At 41.5% G+C, this 22,682-nt stretch overlaps 2 protein-coding genes across 3 annotated transcripts; both read left to right on the top strand.

The window, feature by feature from the left end:
- The first annotated feature begins 557 nt into the window (after nt 1-557).
- LOC113023329 (retinol dehydrogenase 8-like) lies at nt 558-7,817 on the top strand. Its single transcript, XM_026169348.2, has 6 exons — nt 558-717; nt 3,874-4,035; nt 4,118-4,297; nt 4,497-4,590; nt 5,647-5,830; nt 5,952-7,817. The coding sequence occupies exons 1-6, from the start codon at nt 612-614 to the stop codon at nt 6,177-6,179; spliced, it is 954 nt and encodes a 317-aa protein (XP_026025133.2). The 5' UTR covers nt 558-611; the 3' UTR covers nt 6,180-7,817.
- A 2,263-nt stretch (nt 7,818-10,080) lies between these two features.
- On the top strand, nt 10,081-19,707 carry palb2 (partner and localizer of BRCA2). 2 transcript variants are annotated; one of them, XM_080303138.1, is made up of 12 exons: nt 10,081-11,452; nt 11,530-11,589; nt 11,694-11,874; nt 12,009-13,442; nt 14,916-16,231; nt 16,366-16,518; nt 16,901-16,920; nt 17,790-17,936; nt 18,082-18,198; nt 18,593-18,680; nt 18,771-18,946; nt 19,036-19,707. In XM_080303138.1, the coding sequence occupies exons 1-12, from the start codon at nt 11,375-11,377 to the stop codon at nt 19,259-19,261; spliced, it is 3,996 nt and encodes a 1,331-aa protein (XP_080159264.1). In that variant the 5' UTR covers nt 10,081-11,374; the 3' UTR covers nt 19,262-19,707. The 2 variants fall into 2 exon arrangements, with proteins under 2 accessions (XP_080159264.1, XP_026027416.2); XM_026171631.2 differs by having other exon boundaries at nt 10,083-11,452; nt 16,838-16,920.
- The last annotated feature ends 2,975 nt before the right edge of the window (nt 19,708-22,682 follow it).

Here is a 22,682-nt window from a genome sequence, read left to right on the forward strand (position 1 = left end):
TTTTGGTGCAGGCAGTGTGACAGTGTGTGGCAGCATCTCCCTCACTGGAAAAATAGGGCTCGTCTTTACTGGAAGCAATCTCAGTGCAGAGAAATATCAAGATGAGATGGCAACCAGTGGCAATCCCATATCTCCACAGTCTGAGACTCAACTCTCTCCTCTAAGATGACAAAAACCTGCTCACACACAGTGGGGTTTTTCAGAGACTGCCTCCAGAATTTGGGATTGGAGAGGATGGAACGGAGCGATCTCAACCCCACTGAACACTTATGGGATCACAACCTGTTTGTGCCAGAGTGACCAAAACAACCGTACTGGGTGATGTGACAAATGCTGGTTGAAGAATGAGACAGTAGTAGTTGCAATGATGAGGTGACAGGCTGCTGTGGTTGTGTATGGTTCTTCCACATGCTACTGTCCTTTTTTTCAGTTTTAACAGTTATATTATGCCTGCAAAGCTGTTGGATAATCCCAGTCTTCATGCATTGTGTGGTGTGTGGCCTGTCCATGTGACTCCCTTTCTGAGTTTATCCTCTTATAATGGCTTTCATCTGAAAGTATCACTCATCCTGCTGAGCTGCTTGTCTGCTAGTATCAGTTTGAGCAGAGCCATGGAGAGACATGGGCAGAAAGTGGTGCTGATCACAGGCTGTTCCTCCGGCATCGGCCTGAGGATTGCCGTAATGCTGGCCGAAGATGAAAAGCAGCGCTATCACGGTGGGTACATGAGTGAGGAAGGTAGATGATACCTATATATTAGATTTTAACTGGTCTGGCATGTGAACAGGCTACAGTTGTGTTAAAAGACATAGGGAAACAGACCAAGTTCAGTGAAATAATTAAAAACTAATATAATTTATCACAGGAGCTTTATCCTCTACTGTCTTTTTTTTAGTGTTGTTAAGTTGTAAAATGATCGTGTTTGTAATGCAACACTCTTAAAAAACAAATAAGTCTCTTACAAAGCTATTGGCTGAAATTTTTACTCAATGTAGAACCTGGAGGTCAAAGTTGACCTTCTTTGGAGCTCTTTGCTTCAGAAATGCAAAAGCGGAGGTGCAAATACCAATGATTTGAGGATATTTAAAGGAAATGGTTCATGTCCTCATCAACAGTATTCTGCCACATATATCATATATATTTACTGAAGAGAACTGCTGTCATTTTCTCAGGTTATCGCCAAAAAACCTGTTAGCTCTACAAAACAGATCTCCAGTACTTGCACAGCTTGTTACAGACATGTGTGCCAGCATGAGAAGCAATTTTTTGCCAGTCTGCACTGAAATACAGCGCGTCGAGTTTTGCCAGAGAAACTAAGACTCTGCAGCATCAGACCAGATCTAATCCAAATCAAAGCTGCGTGCACTCCTTCAAAGGCTGCCTCCTACGCCCTCTCTGTTACATCCAATACCAAACTGTAGGAACACACGGCCTGTGTTAAAAATCATTACATCACCCAGTCACAGCTAATTATATATGTATGTAATGCTGCCTTTCTACTGTTCCATTTCTCCTGCTAGTCATATTAATGCCTCTCTGTGTCTTTTGATACTATTAAACAGTCATAAACAATGATATCATAGCATGGGAAAAATGCATACTTATACTCTGCTGCTGTAACAAAGTTAATTTCTTAACTGTGGGACTATTAAAGGCTATTATCTTGTCTTATCTTATGTTAAATGGTAAATGAACTGGTTCGTATATAGCACTTTTCCAATTTGATCGAGCACTTAGAGTGCTTCATACAACATGTCACATTCACTCAATCACACAGTGATTAATGTATTGGGAAACTCAAAAGTAGACTTTGGCATCCAGACTAGAGCAGTGAGGGATCAAATCACCAACCTTCAGATTACATGTCCTGCTCTACCTCTAGAACCATAGCCAAGAATTACTTGTTCAGAGGATGAAAAATGTAACTAGAAAGATTATGGACTTCGAAGCGGTCAGTGATTGTCAGTGGTGCTCAGGGTATTGCTCCAACATTAAGGACAGAAACTGCATTTTGCAGTGAAAGGAAACACTCTCCTAGCTCGCTACATGATGCTGTGTAGATGTCTGTGTTGCCAATTTAGACCTTAGTCTCTCTTAAAACATCAGACAACAGGTAAAAAGAGGAAGCCAGCCACAGTTAGTGTAATAATTGCTTTATTCAAGGATCTCACGGACGAGGCTGTGAAGGCTGACCGGGCTATTTTTGGAGCAGGCAGGTGATGTGTCATGGCAAGGTTAATGCCAGTCTGCATACTATGCATCATCACAGAAAGCTACTTAAGGTTTATCATTACTATGGTGGCTATCTATAGCATAAATTCCCCTTCTGCTATTTAGAAAGTGACAACTAATAAATAAGACATGTTTGAATCATGAAAAGTAGGCATGTGCGCACAGGATGAAGGCCATGTGTGTGGACTTTATCCTGTATGTTTACCTATAGGATATTATTCCACCTGACTCACAGCTGTTGATCGCATTGTGAACAGTAAGAGCTGTGAGAACTGTTTTATTGATAGCTTTATATATAGTATTTTGTGCTTTGCGGCCACTTTCCAGCCATCACCACCTGAACTTCCCTCTCCTCCATGTCCGGCATCACTGAAACAGGGAAAATGCATTTTCTAAAGTGCTTTCAGCTTCCCTGCCAGCCACCCTGGCAGTGCCCCTCGAGCCCGCTGCACCAACCCTCCCCTCCAGCGGAGCACACCCCTCTGCCACAGGCATGTACACAAGGACAGGCTCATTCAGATTGAAAATTCTCACGTAAAAGCTCAAAAATATGTGTAAATCCTATGTTGATGCTGCACCAGAGCCTTTCATTGGGTGAAATAAAAAACACTGTTTTTGTGCTCATTCATACCTTGTCAGTTTGAATACCGCCGTAGACACTGAACTTAGTCTGACTCTGCAATGTTGTCTGCATATAAGCATTTTACCTGCAGTTTCCTAATCATTTATTTACAGATGGAAGGTTGCATTGGTTCACGGTGCGTAAGATACATCTTCTAGGTTCTCAGGGGTTACGGGGCTGTTTTGGTCTGGTCGTTCAAAATCAGCAAGAGCTGATCAAGCCCAGACTTGCATCCAAACAGAAGCTACCCATGGATCAGCTTTTAATCCAAAGCCATCCAGTGGCTTTGTCTGTGGCTTCAATCTTGGATTTGGTCGATTAAGGCCTTTCCAGAGGAACAGTCCTGCAAAACCTCTCCAGCCAACCTCTGTGAGCTTATAGATCTTCCAGCTCCTGAGTTCCAGTGTGATCAGGTGTTTTGTCAGCTAAGATGATGATCATCTCTGATGGCTGGAGTGAAGTCGTGACATTATGTTGCAAAAACTTCAGTTGTTTGTCAAGGGCAACATGCAGTTGCCAATTCAAGTTTGTAGAGAGAAGCCCCGTCCTTGTTTTTGGCTTGAGGCAGGGTTTCTCTCCAGTTTTCACAGAGGAGGTCTTCTTTATAGCACGATGGCTCTAGCTGGATGGGGTGGCAGTGGCTAAACTCAGCAAACCAAAGTTTTTGCCACTTCTCAGCACGACTGCATTTCCATGTCCTTGCGAAATCATCACTGGGAACTTGTTCCTGCTTTTGATATGACTGTGTAAACATTTATTGTTTCTTTCTTTTGTTGTAATTTTAATATGTGTGTCTGAAACAGATGACAGAAACAAATGAGACACTGAGTCTCAGTGGGATTACCTATAAATAATGGTTAAATAAAAATGTCGCGTTTCTGTGGCAATCTTGTTTTTGCAAAGCTGATAGAGATGAAACAAATCACAGAATGAGGCTAAGATAACAAAACATGTGAACATTAATCCCAGCTTATTATTTTTTGTCTTTTTTCTCTTTTCTGTCACCATGTTGTCTGCAGTAATAGCTACGATGCGTGACCTGAAACGTAAAGATAATCTGGTGAAAGCTGCTGGGGATTTGTACGGCAAAACTGTTTTTGTGGCTGAACTGGACGTCTGCAGTGACGAGTCGGTGAAACAGTGTGTCGACAGCATCAAAGATCGACACATAGACATCCTCAGTGAGTACAACGAAGGCATCACTATACTTTGATACTATACTATATCACCTTTTCTTCAATTCATCCTTTTTCTCCAAACCAGTAAGTAATGCAGGCATCGGCCTGGTGGGTCCAGTGGAGAGCATCCCTATGGACGAGATGAACAACGTCTTTGAGACCAACTTCTATGGATTCGTTCGTCTGATCAAGGAGGTGATGCCTGACATGAAGAATAGGAGAGCGGGACGCATCATAGTGATCAGCAGTGTGATGGGACTCCAAGGTGAGCAGACGTAGACGTATGAAGGGAGAGGAGGTGTGGCGGGGGAAGTAACACGTCTGTCAGCTTCAGTTTGACGGTTAGGCGGGTGGACAGCAGGCTAATGGAAGTGCGGACATATGAAGAGACTAATGTGTATGACTTCAGAAACATGTGTGAACAGCCGATCTGTGAGGTTACATGTACGCTTTGTTTTTCACAGGGGTGGCGTTTAACGAGGTATACGCAGCTTCCAAGTTTGCTCTTGAGGGCTTCTGCGAGGGTCTGGCTGCGCAGCTTTTGAGTTTTAATGTCATGTGAGTACAACTGACTGTTAAAAAGACAGTAATCAGTGGCTGTGAATAAAAGATGAACAAACAAACTTTGAGGTTACCCATTAGTCACTGAATTTCCATTAGTTTGGGAAGCCTCAAGCTGAAAGTTTTTTCACCGTCACACTGTTGACATTTTGAAGGCAAAGCATGGGGTGGAACTGATTTAGGAACATTACATTTCAGTGTAGTAATCTGTCAAGGTAGGCCCGCCTGTAGAGAGTATAAAAGATGGATGTAGACTCTGTGACATTATCCAGGGATTTTGGACTCCACAAAATGCTGCAAAAAAAAAACTTCTTGGATGGCCTGTACCAAACAGCAAATCAAAATATTACTCAGATTATCCATTAAATAAAGCTTCAAAAGGCTCCAATAGCACACACATGGTGCAGAAGTTCGGTTTAATGCACTGAAGTAGTGACCGTCTAGCAGGCTGTAAGTACCTGTGCTGGGATACCTGTCAATCAAAGAGGCCTCCCCCTAATTCCAGCATCAAGTAGGATAAGCTGCAAAAGTTAAAAAAAATATACAAATAACTGCTTCATGTTACTGTTTTGGTTGGTACACTACTACTTTGGTGCAAACTGAAATGTTCAACAAATATTCAACATTATCGTGACATTTTGTCCAAACATTTATGGTCCCAAGAGGATCCGTCTAATAACCTCGAGACATTTCACAAAAAACAATAAATATCAACGTAATGGCCGAGCTAAGGAACATTTCAGGGATCAACAGGCATGTTAGATGACTTACTCTAAAAAAAACTTACATGGCAATCCACTGTCCAAAAATTTTGTTAGTTGAATTTCAATCTGAAAAAAGGGATTAAACAAATAACTGATAAAACCAACAGAACAGCATAAGAATGTTTTGGTTTGGGGGTTTTTTCCCTCCTTTTTTCATTCAAAACAGTTTAACTATCCAGTTGTGTCAAAAATCCGAGCAAACTTGTGTTTAAAACAGTGAAAGCTCATTTTAATCTATTTAACTAAGCCATGTGGTTTAGTTCTTTGTTGTGTGTTTTTCTCTCCGTAGATTATCAATGCTGGAGCCAGGCCCTGTGCACACAGAATTTGAGTTAAAGATGATTCAGGGCATGAAAGAGAAGGAGTGGCCTGGTGTTGATCCCGACACAGTGAATTACTTCAGGAATTTCTATCTCCCTGGTGCTGTGGATATATTTGAGATACTGGGACAAACACCTGATCACATTGCCAAAGTAAGTTCATAAACTGTGTCATTATGACTCACTCAGTCTAATCCATCTGACTCCTTTTGGATTAATCCTTTAAGTCTGACTGCAGATGGTGTCTTTCCATTTGTCTTATCTTTCTTTGTAGCGTACAATGAGCATGATCGAAGCCAGCAATCCATATTTCCACAATCTGACCAACCCGCTGTACTCACCCATTTTAGCGCTGAAATATGGCGATGAAACTGGACACCTGTCTCTCCAGGCCTTGTACTGCATGCTCTTTACCCTGCGTCCTTTGATGAACGTCGGCATGCCCGTCCTGAAGTGCCTCACCTTTGGGTTCGTGAGGAAATGGAGAATTTCACCAAACTAGTGTGCAACAGTCTGAATAATAACACAAACACTATGAGTGTCTACTTTTGGGCTTTTGCAAAAAATGCATTTTGCTAATATGAACAACCCAAAGTTGCAAATCAATCGCAAATAAAGAAGACGATAAGAAATCTAATCTTACACTAACATTTTCAACGAGTTTTGTCACTTTTCACATTTCACGCTGTTGATATGCAGTCTGCATTGTAGTGAAGAGAAATACACTATACTCCCAAAAGTATTCACTTATCCTCCTTTGCATTCATATCACATTAAGTGACATCACATTCATAATCCATAGTGTTCAATATGATGCTAGTCCACTCTTTGAAGTTATAACAGCTTCAACTCTTCTGGGGAGGCTTTCCACGAGGCTTAGGAATGTGTTTCTGGGAATTTTGATCATTCTTCCAGAAGCACATTTCTAAGGTCAGACAATGATGTTGGATGAGGAGGCCAGTCAAGGTTTTCTACACCCAACTTCAATGTCTTATCGGACCGAGCTTTCTCCACTAGTGCTCAGAGATGTTAGAACAGTTCCCAAAATCAGCTGGAAGCATGAAATTATCCAAAATATCTTGGTATGCGGAAGGATTAAGAGTATATTTCACTGGAACTAAGGTGCCGAGCCAAACTCCTGAAAAACAAAGCCACACCATAATCCTCCCTCCACCAAACTTTACACTTGGCACAGTGCAGTCAGACAAATACGGTCCAAACTCACATTTTCACCACTGCATCCAACGCTTTGCATTCTGCATTCTGTTAATGTAAAGCTTGGATGGAAACCCTTTCCATGAAGCTCTCTACATACTGCTCTTGAGCTGATCTGAAGGCCACATGAAGTTTGGAGGTCTACACACTCTGCAGAAAGCTGGCGACCTCCGGACACTATACTCCTCAGCATCCACTTTTACATGGCCTCCCACTTCGTGGCTGTCTTGGTTTGGTTCCCAATCACTTCCACTTTGTTATACTACCGCTAGGAGTTGGCTGTGGAATATTTAGTAGTGAGGAAATTTCACAACCTTATTTGTTGCACAGGTGGCATCATGTCACGGTACCATGCTCGAATTCACTGAGCTCCTGAGAGCGAGCCATTCTTTCACAAATGTTTGCATGTGCATGTAGTAATTCAAGAATTTGGATCACTGAGTGAATACTTTTGACAATATAGTGTATCTATGTTCTCCTTTATAGGATGTTATGTTTCTGAATATAAAGAAACTGTAGCCCAGTTCAGTTTAATTGATGCAGATTTTAAAGGATGTTATCCTATGCAGACTGCTAAACGAGCAGGATTCACGCTTACAAGACAACATAGCATTGCTTTACTTCATTGTTTTATCCTCATCAGTCCAAGACACTCTAATTTGTTCAGAGAGAACTCCATCACGTCTGTAGCCTGATCTGTAGCCACTGCATCATTGTTTGATTTCTTTTTCTCATCAGTATATTAAAGTAAACATCTTTGGGATTAAACATGGCAAATTATGTCTTTCAAAACTGTGCTAGCTGCTTCTCGCAGTCTTCAGAAAACACGGCTCTGTACAAAACCCGTCTATCTTTCCACTAATAAAACTGTAATAGTAATCTATTTTAATAAGATTATGCAATAAAATCACCTCGTGTCACCTATTATCATTAAGGATTTTTAATTAATAAATAAATAAAATATTGATTAATTATTAATTTATTAAGTTATTTAAGTCATTCAAAGTTTTTGTTACATTATTTGCATTTTTAGCCCAGTTAAAATACTTTGGCCTCGTTTGGATTTTTTTGTAGGTAGCTTGCTAGTTGGGTAATTTTTTTACTGCTAATAATTTAAGACGTTCAAAGAATTTCAGCAGGCTGAAAAAAATTAGTTTGGCAGCAATTTGATGCATTTTATTTTTACTGATATAAGCTAAACGTGATTTTGTAAGCTTAACAGTTAGCACGGGCGCTGTGGTAGGCTTGTTGTGAGCTAGTTAGTGATGCTACACACTTGTGTTGCTCTCATTGTCAATATGTTTGACAATATTTTTGAGTCTCCACAGAGGCCCAGAGTTGCTGATAATATCAAAATTAAATCTGGAAATGTAATGTTGTCTTTTGAGATTTTAGCATAAGACTGACAATGATATCAAACTGAAGATTTAAAGTTTTATATCCATTGCAGATTGAGAGCTCTGGAGCCTGAAAACTTTAAATAAAATGTTCGACTTATAAACACAACAGCAAAGGTTTCATAGAAGCACAATTTATTATTTTCATTTTACAGCAGGACCCAGAATCTGCTTTGTTATCAATAGCTATAATTACCCTGGAGGGGGGTAATGGATGAGGGAGATCATCAGGACCAAGCTGGGCCTGGATTCCTGGGTCCAGAGGTTTAGAGCCGCTTTCTCCCTCTCTTTCTTCACCGCTATCCTGTGCCAGATGTTCTGTTGACCAAGTGAGGTAGAAATCATGTCAGAAACATCTTCACCAGCAGCCTCCTCAGAGGGAAATCGTCTTCAGGCGTCCACCATAGATCCCCCACTGATGTTGAACAAAAACAGCACTTTTTGAACACTGTAACAGCGACCTTTGCTTTGTGTAATGTTACAAGTAGGGGAGAGCGGGGTAAGTTGTCACACGGGTAAGTTGTCACACTGTTCATAACTCCAACACTAGAGGCTCTATCTCAAAAATGAAATAGCCACTTTGTGTGACTTCTTCTTCTATAGTCAACCTCCTGTTCACATGTGGTCAAGACTGCTCTAATCTGAGGTGAGCACATCTTTTTTATTTTTTTGACCTAAAAGGAAAAATAAATCACTTTAAATTTTCTTCAGTACAACTTTGTTAGGTATAGATGTTACAGATTATTATTTTACACAAAATAGAGGAGACATTAACGTGTCTTTTGATACTTCAGCTGATGTGCTATGTTGAGCTAACCCTGACATTTAGCCAAAATTAGCATAAATGTCAGTTTGGGGCAAGTTGTCTCATTAACTTTGGGGCAAGTCGTCACATGTGACAACTTGCCCCAGTACAAATAAATGCTCCAAAAAATTGTGATATTGTAATTCATTTGTATTTGTAATAAGGTTTTTGAAGAAAGGAAGGAGAGGCAGGAATTAAGGAAGGAAGGAAGAAAGTAAGATGGTTCGAAATTATCAGAAGAACAGAAGAACACCACCTGACATTATGTTAAAGGCAGTCAGGCAGGTAAAGATGCAGAACAAATCAATCACAAGTACAGCAAAGGATTTTGACATAAATTACCGCACTGCAATTACTGACAGCGGACTACCAACTCCAGAGGACATCCAGCCATATCCAAAAGCTGGCCGCCGAAAACCATCCAGCAAAGGAAGAAAACGACGCAAAGCAGCAATTCTAACCGACACGCCAGTGAAGCAGCAACTAGAAAAAGAAAAGAATAAGGCTGAATCTAGCAAAAAGCTGTTTCAAAAGAGAGGGACGCGAGGGGGGAAAACATCTGGACCTATGAAGAACAACGCAGCTAAAAGAAGAAAAATAATTCAAGAGTCATCATCAGATGATGAAGAGTGCTTCTGCCTTGTCTGTGTGGAGCCATTTTCAAACAGTCGTCCAAAAGAGACCTGGGTAAAATGCGTAAAATGCAACAAATGGGCCCATGATGCTTGCACCTCAGGCCAGGCAATTTATGTGTGCCAGAATTGTGACTATGAAGTTGAGTCTGATTAATCAGAAATAAGGCATCTGTTTTGTTCAGAGTATAAACATGTTAAGTAAAGCAAGTTATTTGCAGCATTCCATTCAGTTATGATGGATTTATGTGCAAGCCAGAGAACAGTTCAAACTAAAGTTTTCTTTCTACTTAATGTTTTGATTAAAATGTGTATTGGATTGAAATAATTGTTTTTTTCTTGGCATAATTGTTCAAATTTCCAGTTTTGGTTTGAATTTAACAATTAAAATCAATAATCATAATTAAGTATTTGTGTTCATATTTTAAGATAATCTAGTGTGACAACTTACCTGCCGATGGGGCAAATTGTCACAAGTGCACATTCTCCTTTCAACAGTCTACAACTCCGTAATGAGATAAGATATGAAAATGTAATCAATACATCATATGTGCCCGAGACTTCCGTCTTTCATTTGGTGAAACATTTATTACGTTGTGATGTATGGTGCTCAGTAAAAGTTAGTCAGTGTGAAGAGTGTGACAACTTACCCCGCTCTCCCCTATTTCACATGATCCTCAGATAATGCACAGAGACTCTGGACTTTTACATACTGATGGTATGTACAGGATGTATGTACAGGACTATTCAGTCCTGTAGAAATGATATCTTTAAAATATTATTCTGTATGGCAAAATGCACTGTAAAAGAATTCCTGATTAAAGTTTTCAGATCAGCATTTAAATACAGAACTTTGACTTTACGCCAGGTTTTATTTAATGCCGTCAAAGAACTTTATTTCTGCAGCTGACAATCAAAGCTGTCATCAAAATGCTGCACCCCAATTTTAATAGTAAAAATAAAACTTATGAGAATGATTATCCCTTAAAGACAAATCAGCGTGATGAGGACTAATAATAATTTTAAAAGGAATCTTTGGGGATAACAGGCGGCGGGGTTTATGACCTGGGACTCTCCACCATCGGGTGTTAGAATTGAAGAAGCTCCTGGAGGTGAAACGTCTTCAAGAAACGTAAAGAAGTCCAGCCGCTTTTCTTTCCAAGCTCCTTAGTTTATGACCTACACTGCAGCCAGACACGAGGGGGCGGCAGCAACGCTTGGGTTCATTTACCTACCGCTGATCGACTCATCGGCGCTCGACTGCTCGTGCCTGGCGATGTGAGTCGCGGGAAATTAGAACTAAATCGATAGCTGCCAAATCGACCGTCAAAACAAACTTGTAGCCCGGTGTAGTCACTGAAGAGCTCACCTTATGAAATAGCATGAACTACAGTAAAAGGCAAGTTGCACATTTAATAAAGTATCGGTGTTTATCAATAGCGGTGTAAGCTTCGGCTGTTGGCTGCTAACGTTTATGTTTCGTGTGGGTTTTTCAGTTAAAGAAAAATCACGTTATTGTCAAGTGAGCTAAAGTTTTAGGGAAATCTATATGGCAAAGGTTACGTCTGCCAGCTGTGCTAGCGCCATAGAAGCCGTGTCATGGCTACATTTAAGTCTTAGTCGTGTGTTGCTGTGACCAGAGAGCAGCATGGAGACCACTGTGGGAGATATTCTGCACTGTGAGGAGCAGCTGAGATCTACGCTGCATTCTGATGATAAGGAGAAGGTAACCTGCATTTGTCCTCACACCTGAGCCACATAAAATGCTGCCATGACCTCTGAGATTAATGTTGTTTTTCTCAGCTTCGTAGGAAGTTGGCTGAATTACAAAGGGAATATCTCAGGACAGCCCAGAGACTGCAGGTGAGTGTCTTTCATTGTGCTATAAAAAGAAAAATGTAAAGAGCCTTTTTTGTCTCATACATATATATATATATATATATATGTATGCATACATCTGCAAACAGCGTGCCGAGCGCTTGGAGGCAGTACAGAAACATGTGAGGAGCAGGATTGCTGAACAAAACCACCTGGAGCAAAGAGACACGGAGGCTGCATCAAATCTCCGTCTCAGTCCTTCTTCATTGATACTGAACAGCAGCGGTGACACAGCTCAGGGCTTAACTCAGAGCCAGAGACACACTGAAGGTAACACTTGATCATGGGACGTTTGCTTTGTCATATGGATGAGACTACACTGTTATTACTGTCAGAGGCACAGCATGTTTGGCCTGTAATAAAAGCAGAAAGTGAAATTCACAAATCATCTGATTTTTCGCCAGGTCCAGCTGAATCTGACAACTCAAGGAGAAACCAGGTGATCAAGTTCTCACTTCCATCTGATGCTTGCCCGCAAACGCCAGATCTCAGCCATGCTGAACCTACAGGTTATAGAACAGGTTCTTCCCTGCGCCTCAGGTCACGACGCAGCCGCCTACGCTGGGAAAGTAGGAGCACAGAGAACAATGAAAAGGGACAGGAGCAGGGTGAGGGGATGGAAAGTGCCAAAAGAGCAGGAGAGGAGGAGAAACTCACATCAGATGAAGCAGATGCTATAAATGAAAGTGAAGAGCTTTTTTCTGGTACAGATTCTGAGTCTCCCTCTCTGCTGCTTACACACTGGAGCACACATGGATATACTGAACCAGGGGATATTCAGGGAAAAGACATCCCTAGATCCCAAGAACAAAAGGAAAAAGATGCTGAGGAAAAAGGTGAAGGGGAGAATGAACCTGAGTCATTGTTGCTCACAACACAAACTGAAAACAAGGGGCAGGATGACACACAAAACAAACCGAGAAAAGAAGGGGCGAGAGGAGAGGATGGTGGAAATAGTAGAGGACGGAATGAAGAGAACATTAGTAAAGACACTGAACAAAATGTAGGGGACAAAACAGAAAGTAAAAAAAGGCATGATTATAGTGTGGAAGTAAAAGAGGAAAAGAATGAGTTGACTGGAGGTGGAAAAAGTGGGAGCCTTATGGACTCCTGTACATTAGTGGAGGGACTACTTTTCCCAGTGGAATACTACGTTCGAACCACAAGACGGATGACATTTTCACAGAGCCAGCCTGACATGCAGGCTGTAATAGAGTCCCAGCTGAGCAGGGGACGACATCGCAGGAGTCGAGGTCGTGCCAAAGGACAGAACAGGAGCACACAGAGCAGCGACCTTTCACAGCCGCACACTCAGACAGATTTCTTCTCTCTAACAACTGCATCTGGGGACCCTAACAAACCATCACAGGCTGTTGCATCTGTGTGTGCATCTGCTGAACACAGCCAGAACTCTGGTAAGATTTCAGCTTGTCAGATGGACTCTAGTTTTTCTCCCACGTCTGCTCGTCCAGCACGAGGCCGGAAGAGGAAGAGAGGCACGGGGAGAGGGAGATCTCAGACCGGACGAGCCTCTAGTTTGAACACACATCAGTCACCAGGTGAGCAAATCTCAGATGATCCCCAACCTACAGACATTCCAGTCTCTTCCTGTCAGTCTCTCCAAGAAGCTGATGGACCAGAGCCATGCCCAATCCCAAGAGAAACCGACCTAGCAACAAATGAACCACAGCACGTGCCCACACACATCACTGATCCTCCGCTTACTTCTGGAGATAATAGAGCTTCTTCCAGCTCTGCCTCTGGACATCCAGAGGAGGTCTATGAAATCTTTATGAAGAGGAACAACAAGGCTTACAGATCCCCACACATGAACCAAAGTAAGACTTGTATGAGTATGAATCAAATAGAGCCCAGCGTATATTTCGGGTAATATCAGATATTTGCTGATAGATCTGTATCTGCATTTATAATGGCTGATAAATTCAAATTTTAAGAAAGACATGAAATAACTTGTTAGGAGGGCACTCTCCAAGGTCCCAACAACCAGCTAATCTGAGCAGAGTCGGCAGTAAATGAATAATCTCTGATTTGTTGTCCCAGTGAAACAAGTGAACTTTTTAACAGCATTATTACATTACCTCAGTAAGGACTCGTAAATAACCACATACAACAAACGTTAGAATAATCTGTTTTTCATGTGTCTGAAAGAAAGAAATATTGGCTCATATATTGCATGTTTAAATGACAATTGTCTATCATTATTGGTCATATATTTGTTGGGCTCTGGTATCAGTCTTTGTCTATGTGTCTGTGCATCATTATAAAAATACCCTGAGACCTATGTTCACTCTATAAAGTGAATTGTGACGAAAGGGTGAGCGCAAGATCTATTTACACCCATTTCTAAAACAACCTTCCTCCTTAAGGTTATGTTCATGTCTATGTGCTTTATCTGACACATATTCCACGCGTTCAGATTATAAAAACATCACAGAAATTGGAGAGACTCATCTCAAAGACTTTTGGATTCATTTGACTGTTGTGGCCAAAGAGACAGCGTTAAAAACATTATTTGCGTTGCACATTTTGATACAGCACAATGTTTCGATGCAGTTATGTAGTGGTATAAAGCAATGAGTGCCTCTGCAGTGTAGTGGTTAGCACATTTGCCTTACATGCAAAACATTCTTGGTTTAAGACTGGGAGGAGATGGTTTAAAATCTGGGCCAAATCAAGCGTGCATCCATCTGCTGTGCAGTCCCTTGGGAAATAAGAGATCAGCAGAAATTCCCAAACATGTTGCTGAGACCCACTTGAATGCACAGTTTGCTGCAATATACAGCCGCAATTTTTAATTCAGTGTGTCACACTTTGCATGCACTCTTTTAATTTTTTCCATAATAACCCTTCAAAAAGAACCTTCTGTCTTCAGCGTGAATCCTAACCCTCAGTGCACAGTTGCCATATGGTGGTGATTAAAGGGGTAGAAATGCCAAAGAAATGACGGCATTAGGTTAATTATAAGAATGGAAACTGGAAACTTTTGTTGTGTGAAGGAAACCACAGCCAATGCAGAGAACTGCACTTCTTCTTTTGATACAAGAAGTGCATCTAAGATGACACAGAGGCTATTTTGTGAGGAGATGAATGTAGATGTGCACTGAAAGTCTGGCTTGGTGTCTGGTGTCAGTTTAACTGTTTTAAAGTTCCCTGAACAGACCTACTGACATGATGACTGACAGGTTGTTCCTTCAGTCAGGTCATCACCCAGTATATACATAACAAGTTCTATATACAGTGACGAGCATGTTTTTGACTGAAGCTTTTATTTTCCACTTTGTGTTCTTCAGGTACATCGAGCTGGCGATCTCTCCTCTTGCCCTCCTTGTCACCGGCTCAAACGTCTCTGCTTCGTCTTCCCTCTCTGTTGTCTGGCCCGCTGATGAACTTGGACACCCACCAAGATTTTCATCTCCCAGATGACCAGTTTGCCTCCCTGAAGCTCCTCAAGCTTCGCCAAGTCACTGGAGAATCTGCAGTTGAACCTTTCTCATCCCCATCTTACAACACACGCAGCAGCTGGCGCCGCTTTGACTTTCGATGCACCGGCGCTGATGCAGCGACGCCTCTTCCTCTCCCGCTAAGCCTCACACCCACAATTGCAAGTTCACCAGGTCATAATGCAGAACAGCTGGCTGCTACCCAGTCCATACACATCCAGAGTGTATCAGAAGAACACAGGCTTACAGATAAAGTGATGAAGCACTCCTTCACTGAAGAGCAGCAGAGCTTGGCAGAGACTCACTCTAGCCCAACAGAGCCAGTGGGGCAAAAGTGTGCTAATGTCTGTAAGGAAACTGTGATTGTGAACTCTCATATTGAACTTCAGACTCTCATGAACTCTGCAGACAGACCAGTCTGCACAGAGAATGATGATGTCATCAATCACCCAGAAAAACTTAAATTACCTGAAAAACACACACATTGTGGTGTGGTCCGTGCTTCAGAGGATCTGAGGTGTATAAATCACAGTGAAGAAGATAAAGTTACCACTGAGCTGGTTTCCTTTGAGTCACCTGTAGAGGAACTCTCCTCCAGCAGCTGCGCTGATAAACAAGCATGTAATGAAACAAACCCTCCAGGAGAACCTCTGAAGACTCCAAACAGACTTCCTGAAAATCAGACCAAATCTTCACACGGTGTCATCTCTCAGCTCATGTTGAGTTCCCCTCTGGCTTCAGCACCCTCCCTCTTTATAACCCCACACCTGCCTTCATCCACCCTAAGTACCAGCCCAAAACTACCCTCCCTAGGTCTCACCCCCCACCCTATCACCTGCAGCCTCCCTCTGACCTCCTCCCCCTCTGCCCCTTGTCTCAACCTGCCTCCACCATACAGCCCTTCCAGACAGGTTCTCTCTCCTCCACCCCTGTCTCCCTGTCCCTCCATCACTTACCTCCCTCCTAGCCCCTCTGCTCTCTCTCCATCTGGAGAGATCCACCATTTATCTAAGCCACCAGTTAGGGCCAATCAGCATCACACAGTTGAACTCACTTCTCCCCCGAGTCCCTCCGGCCATCAGCTGGAGGACTCAGCTGGGCAGTTGGACCTGAGAACAGAGGAAACGAAAGAAGAACTTGTAATTAGACACATGCACACATTGAGGGTAAAAAAACTGTTTTATCTGTTGCTGTATAGTTAAAGATTATTATTTAGCTTAAATATAATTTAAGGGTGTGTGCATCTAAAGCATCCGTGACATTGTTCTTGAGTGAGTTACAGTTTTTTGTGTGTGTTCAGGCTGCAGCAGGAGGCATTCTGGTAGATGCTTGCTGTTTTCCTGGATCCTCAGACACTTTGTGTGTAGCAGCAGCAGGAAAGTGGGCAGTGTGCCTTTGGAGTCAAGCTTCAGCATCCGAATGGAAATTAATACACACCTGGACCTTTAGTGAGGTGAGTTTCTTATGGGCCTGCATATCAGAATGACTCTGTGGAGGTTTGAACATTAGCTAGAACTACTTTTTCTTTTTTACTGTTCCACTGATTAACACCTGGTTTCAGTAATCTGCCAGGAGCCCTAGCTATACAATATAAATACATAGTTAAAGATGAGCGTAAAGAATCCACGTATTAGAATAAGTTTCATCTTTGTTGTAGCTCAGTGTTATTGCACAAACAATATAAATTATACATAAATGTGATTAGTAAACTGCAGTTTGAATGTTTGGGAGATGCATAAAATCACATGGCAGTAATTGGTGTTTATTTGCAGCCAGTGATCAGTGTGTTTCATGTCCCGGATGCTGCTGGGCTGATCTGTGTGACTCTGGGTCAGCTGGAAATCAGAGAAGTGAGGTGAATACTAAACCGTAAATGATTATCTCTACCATGTACTGTCATGTAAAAACTAAGTACACCCCTCCTGCTTCCATAGGTATTAAGAGGGTAAGGACCAGCCAGGTGCTACTGATTAACTGCACTTGATTAACTGATCATCGACAAATCAAATTCTACAGGCCTCGATTAAAATGTTGCAGTTCATGACGTTACAATTAGAAAAATACAGAAAATGAGTGGTTTGTTTGGAAGGTTTGCCAATAGAAAGGCTCTCAACAAAAGTGGAGATGTTTGGCAACAATACAGCAACATATTTGGAGAAAACCAAACACAGCACATCAGCACAAACAGCTCATACCAGCTGTAAAGCACGGGTGATGATTCTGACTTGCTTTGCAGTCACAGGACCAGTGTACCTTGCAGTCGTTGAGTTGATTAAAGTATTTAAGAATCAAATGTGAGGGAATCTGTCTGACACCTAAAGCCTGTCTCAAATTGGTTTTAACAGCAGGACAATGATTCCAAGTCTAGCAGCAAATCTATAACACAATATCTGAAAAAGAAAAGGATTCAGGTGCAACGATGCCGTCAAAGTCCAGACCTCAGCTTCAACCAAATGCTGGGGCAGGACCTTAAGAGAGCTGTGCTTGCAGACCTAAATGAACTGAAGCAACACTGTAAAAAAGAGTGGACCAAAATCCCTCCACAACGATGTGAGAGACTGACAAAATCATACAGGAAACCATTATTTCAAGTTATTCCTGCTAAAGGCGGTTCTACAAGCTGCTGAATCACGGGGTGTGTTTTTGCTTCGCCTGTGCAAATGAGCAGTTTTCATTAAGTTCAGTATAGTTTGTAAAATATTTGTATGTTGTCTGTGTGCACAGAGTGCTGTCATGCTCCAGCCTCATGCAAATATTGCTCTGTGAGGGGATTCTTCAGGCAGTGATTGGTGTGTCCCGGTCCAGAGTGGTGACCACCTCCCACTCAGCCACAGGTTCCACTCTGCAGGTGTTTACGCTGTCAGACTACAGGTAACACATCACAGTTTTCCTCTCCGCTGTCGCCTTTCATTGTGTCGATGTCACAGACTACATCTGCATTTGGGGTCCGAAGCTTACATAGAGTTGTCACGATTCGTGTCTCACTTCTCTTTTTTTCTTTTTTTTTTTCTCTCAGCTCACCAAGCTCTCAGACTCTGGTATCTCCAGGTGTTTGCGTGGGAGCGCTTGCACCAGTTGACGGACTTCCTGATGCTCTCATTGGTACAGATGAGGGCGGACACCTTTTTGTCTGGTAAACATAAATGTGATGATAAAAAGTCTAATTTAAAGATCAAGACTGCTGAATTCTGTTTCGGGTTTCTCTTTGGCTCTTCATTCGTTTCTGATGTTGTTAGAATCAGTTATTCAAACAGAGCTAATGACATCAGTAGGCTTGTGCTCCATCGGGACCACCTGACCAGTCAGTGTGTCAACTGACAACAGATGGGACAAGAGGAAGTTTAAAGACTCATCTGTTTGTTTCTGCTGCCCCCTACAGACAGAAAAAACAGCTTAAATAACACAAAACAAAACATAATCCTCCTGTCGTTTTGTTTTTGATAGAAAGAAATGTGATTTCAGCAGCAGCTTCATCTTTACCTCGAAGCTGCTCCCGCTTACAGTTAAATTGTTTCTGTTTGTTGTAGGAATCTAAAGACTGGACAGCTGCTGTGCAGAGTCCTCTTTGGAGAGGGTTTTTCTCACACAGCCTGCCTCAGAGGATATTCCTCCTGTGTAAGTAAAAGCAGTAAAAACAAAAAAACCATGCCCCTGTAACGCTGTCATTCTTTACATGATATAAGTCCTTTGCGTGTTTGTGCACAGGGAGTGTTGTTTGTCCTGCTGCAGCATCAGTTTCTAAGCTCTTTAGAAGACGAAGAAAAAGAAGGAAAAATAAAAGATCCTAAGACTGCATTTTTCTCCTTGGTCGCCATTAACCCTCTAAGTGGAAAATCCATCCCCGCTACTCAGCTGTACCCACCGGAAACCTGGGCTGGCAGGTGAGATGAGGAATGGAAGACGAGGTTTGTGTTTCTGCGTCACTTTTCAAACACACTGGCATATTTACATCTGTCACTTTGCTCTACAGGCTGTGTGAAGCCGACGTCAGTGGCTCCGGCGTGGTGGGCCTGAGTCAGAACGGCTGCGCCTGTGTGTGGGAGCTCGGGCACCCGGGGGCTTCGAGGATGGTGTGGGCTCCAGAGAGTGAAGGCTGGCAGCTGGCTCGATGGGGGGGATTAAACACGCTGGTGACTGGACATCACAACGGAGACGTGACTTTATACTGCTACAGTCAGAACTCGCGCTGCTGCTAAAAACGGACTTTTAGATGACTTTTTAATCAAATATAAACATCTTTGTTTCAGTCTGCGTTGACATAAAGACATTGGGGGGTTTCAGCGTCATGGTGGGGCACGGACACGTTCCCTTCATTTGATTTGGTTACTGCTGTAAACTGTATTGCATTTCAGGAATTTACCTTCAGCTTGAGTAAATTTAACATAAAAATCCAAAAACATGAGCTTTCATGTACTGTAAACTGAGCATGTACCATAAACCAGTCGCTGCTGTACAAGCTTTCTAACACGTCACACCCTAGAGCTCCTTTTAGGTCACTGTAACGTCAGACTGGAAATGTGTGTTTTATTACTGCAGCTGTTTTTGACTTGTTTATGTATGTGTATGTTGTATTTGTTATATAGAAAAGAAATCTTACTAAAGTTGGTTTTAAGATTTACATTAAACATTTGTGAATTCTTTATTTTCTGTACATTTTATCTACTTTAAGCCACAACTGTGGCTCAAAACAACAGACCATGTTTTTAAAAAGTATGCAGCGTTGGAAATACGATTACTCGAGTATATTACTGAAATGGATCCTGTAGTAATAAAATTACTAAAGGCCAGAAGTTTACTTACACTCATCATGGACGTGAACGTCGGCTGTCCGTGTTAAACGTCCCCTAGAAAGATGACCAGATCCTTTTTGATAATCATCAGCAAGCTTTTGTCATAATTCTGTCCTGATATTTAATCGTAATTCTTGTCAGAATTGGTGGTGAATTTAAACAAGTTGATCGGGCATGAACCCGGCTTTAAATGTTTGTCGACAAATATTTAAAAGGGGGTTTGGGAACAAGATTTTAGAGGTTTGGTGTTAGCCTGCTTTATCCAATCCAAAACCAGTTTTGATGTGTCCTTTTAAATAATTATTAAAACAGTGAATATTTTTGAGTTTGAGGTGAAACTTAAGAATTTTAAGGCATTTTTCCATCCTCATAATTTCATCCACTTTCTTCAATGCACCAGTAGCACCGGCAGCAAAATAGTCCCAGAGCATGATGCTACCCCCACTGTGCCTGTCAGTTGGTACAGCTGACTACAGTGTTCTGTAGTTTTACTCCCCCCAAACTCCTACTCTTGTCACTGTGACCAAATAGTTCAAGCTTTATCTTGTCTGACCATAAAACACGTGGGCTGTCCGTGAGTTCTTTGGACTTTATTTTGAAAAAATCCAAAATAAACTCAAGCTTGTGCACTCTTACTTTTTAAAAAGTCATAACAGATGTATGTTATGAAATGAAAGTTAGAGAAATCATTAAAAGCCCAAAATAACCGTGAGCTTACCAGGTATAAAAGCTATATAATTTAAATTTCATATTATATTATTTACCAGCTACAGGACAGTTAAAAAATAATGCAATACATCCGGTTTGGGGGGGGTTGTTTCAAATTCTTACCCCAAAATATACACTTTCCGGACACTTTAGCCCCTCCCCCTTCACCTTCAGGGCTGCTTTAATTAATCGTAGCAAAGATTACAAAAGGTGCAGGAAACATTCCTTGGAAATCGTGGCCCATGTTGCCATGATAGCATCACACAGATAGTGTAGATTTGTCCATGATGTGAATTTCACCACATCCCAAAAGTGCTCTATTTATAGATCTGGTGACTGTGGAAATGAGTGCAGTAAACTCATTGTCATCTTCAAAAAAGCAGCCAGAGAAGATTTGAACTTTGTGACATGGTGCATTATCCCACTGGAAGCAGCCATCAGAAGATGGGTACACTGTACTCATGATGGATGAACGTGCACAGCAACAATTTGCCTTCTAAATGTTGCAGCAGAAATCGAGACTCATCAGCCATGAAACATTTTTCCCATCTGTTGTCCAAATGTATTGGTTCTTAGCTGACAGGAGTGGCACATGTGGTGTAGTCTTCTGCTGCTGCAGTCCAAGATTCAATGTGTTGTGCTTTCAGAGATGCTCTTCTGCATATTTTTATTTGTAACACATTAGCGATGACTGTGTGGGAAAATCCCAGCAGATCAGCAGTTTCTGAAATACCCCGAGCCGTCTGTCTGTCACCAACAACCATGGAACATTCAAAGTCACTTAAATTACCTTTCTTCCCTATGCTGATGCTCAGGTTTATGCCTAAATGAAGAGGTTTGCTGCTGGTGATTGGCTGAATAGATGTTTGCATTACCAAGAAGTAAAACAGATGTACCTAACAAAGGGGGAGGTGATTGTTTATTTCCCTTTATGTAATAATGCCACCACAATGTTTCTCCTTATAAATATTATTTAACTGTCTCTGTAGTTACTATTCAATAGTTCTCCCCTAATGAAATATTCAGTTTTTCATTTCCCCTGTAGATTGTTTTCCATTAATCATCATTAATAGTTTACTGGACCATGGTCACATTTTTCTCTTTAAGCAAATCTTTACGAGCCACAGTCATAAAAATAGGTGAGTTCCCAGTCAGGTCGTTGGTGACCAGCAGGCAACAGTGGGGTTCAGTTATTAATGAGTTCGACCCTACCACGTGGCCATTAATTGCTCATAAATTGCCCATAGGTGTGAATCTGAGTGTGAATGGTTGTTTGTCTCTATGTGTAGCCCTGTGACCCTGATAAGCAGAAGAGAATGAATATATATATATATATATATATATATATATATATATATATATATATATATTTTTTTTTTTTAATACAGTACTTTTGTTCCATACACCGCCACGGTATGTTGAAGCAATCAAGATGTGACTGAAGTTACTGATGTTTAGGAATTACTGACAATATTTTCAGATGCTCCATTTCCACAGACAGTAATAATTGCACAATTAAATAATAAGCGATATCGAAGTCACATGGGGTAGGATGCACTGGCTAGCTAAGCAACACCAAAGGCCTGAAAGAGACAAGTGAAGTGGATGATCACATGATCCTTTTTATGGTTCAAACCAGGGGTCTCAAACAGGGGCCAGAATGGGCCCAGTACAGACTCCAATCCACTGGATGGCTTTGGACAATGTGAAGGGCAACAGAAATTTTGGACTTTTAATTGCACTTCCATAGATTTTTTTTTTAGCTTTTTCTACTGATCAAGATTTCCCCCATAGCCATTCATACCAAACCACAGTAATTAAGTTCCAGATTTCTGTAATTTTACACATTTACTTCAGTTTAAGTCTCATCCTGACAGATTTATTTCAAATACTGCAGCAGCACTTCATTATAATGTAGAAAAAGACAATCTGTTAAAATAATACTTCAGCATTAAGGCATCTCTAGGATTAATGTGTAGTTAAAGTTCAGTACATTGACAGAAAGGACAGTTTCACTGGTCTGATGCAGATGAGATCAAAATGGGTTCTACATCAATGATTTAAAGCATCTCACCAAGTCAGAAAATGAAATTCAAGAGTGTTTAAGTGTGTAATATCA

Source organism: Astatotilapia calliptera, chromosome 6 (genome assembly GCF_964374335.1).
Source record: "Astatotilapia calliptera chromosome 6, fAstCal68.1, whole genome shotgun sequence".
Lineage (NCBI taxonomy): Eukaryota > Metazoa > Chordata > Actinopteri > Cichliformes > Cichlidae > Astatotilapia > Astatotilapia calliptera.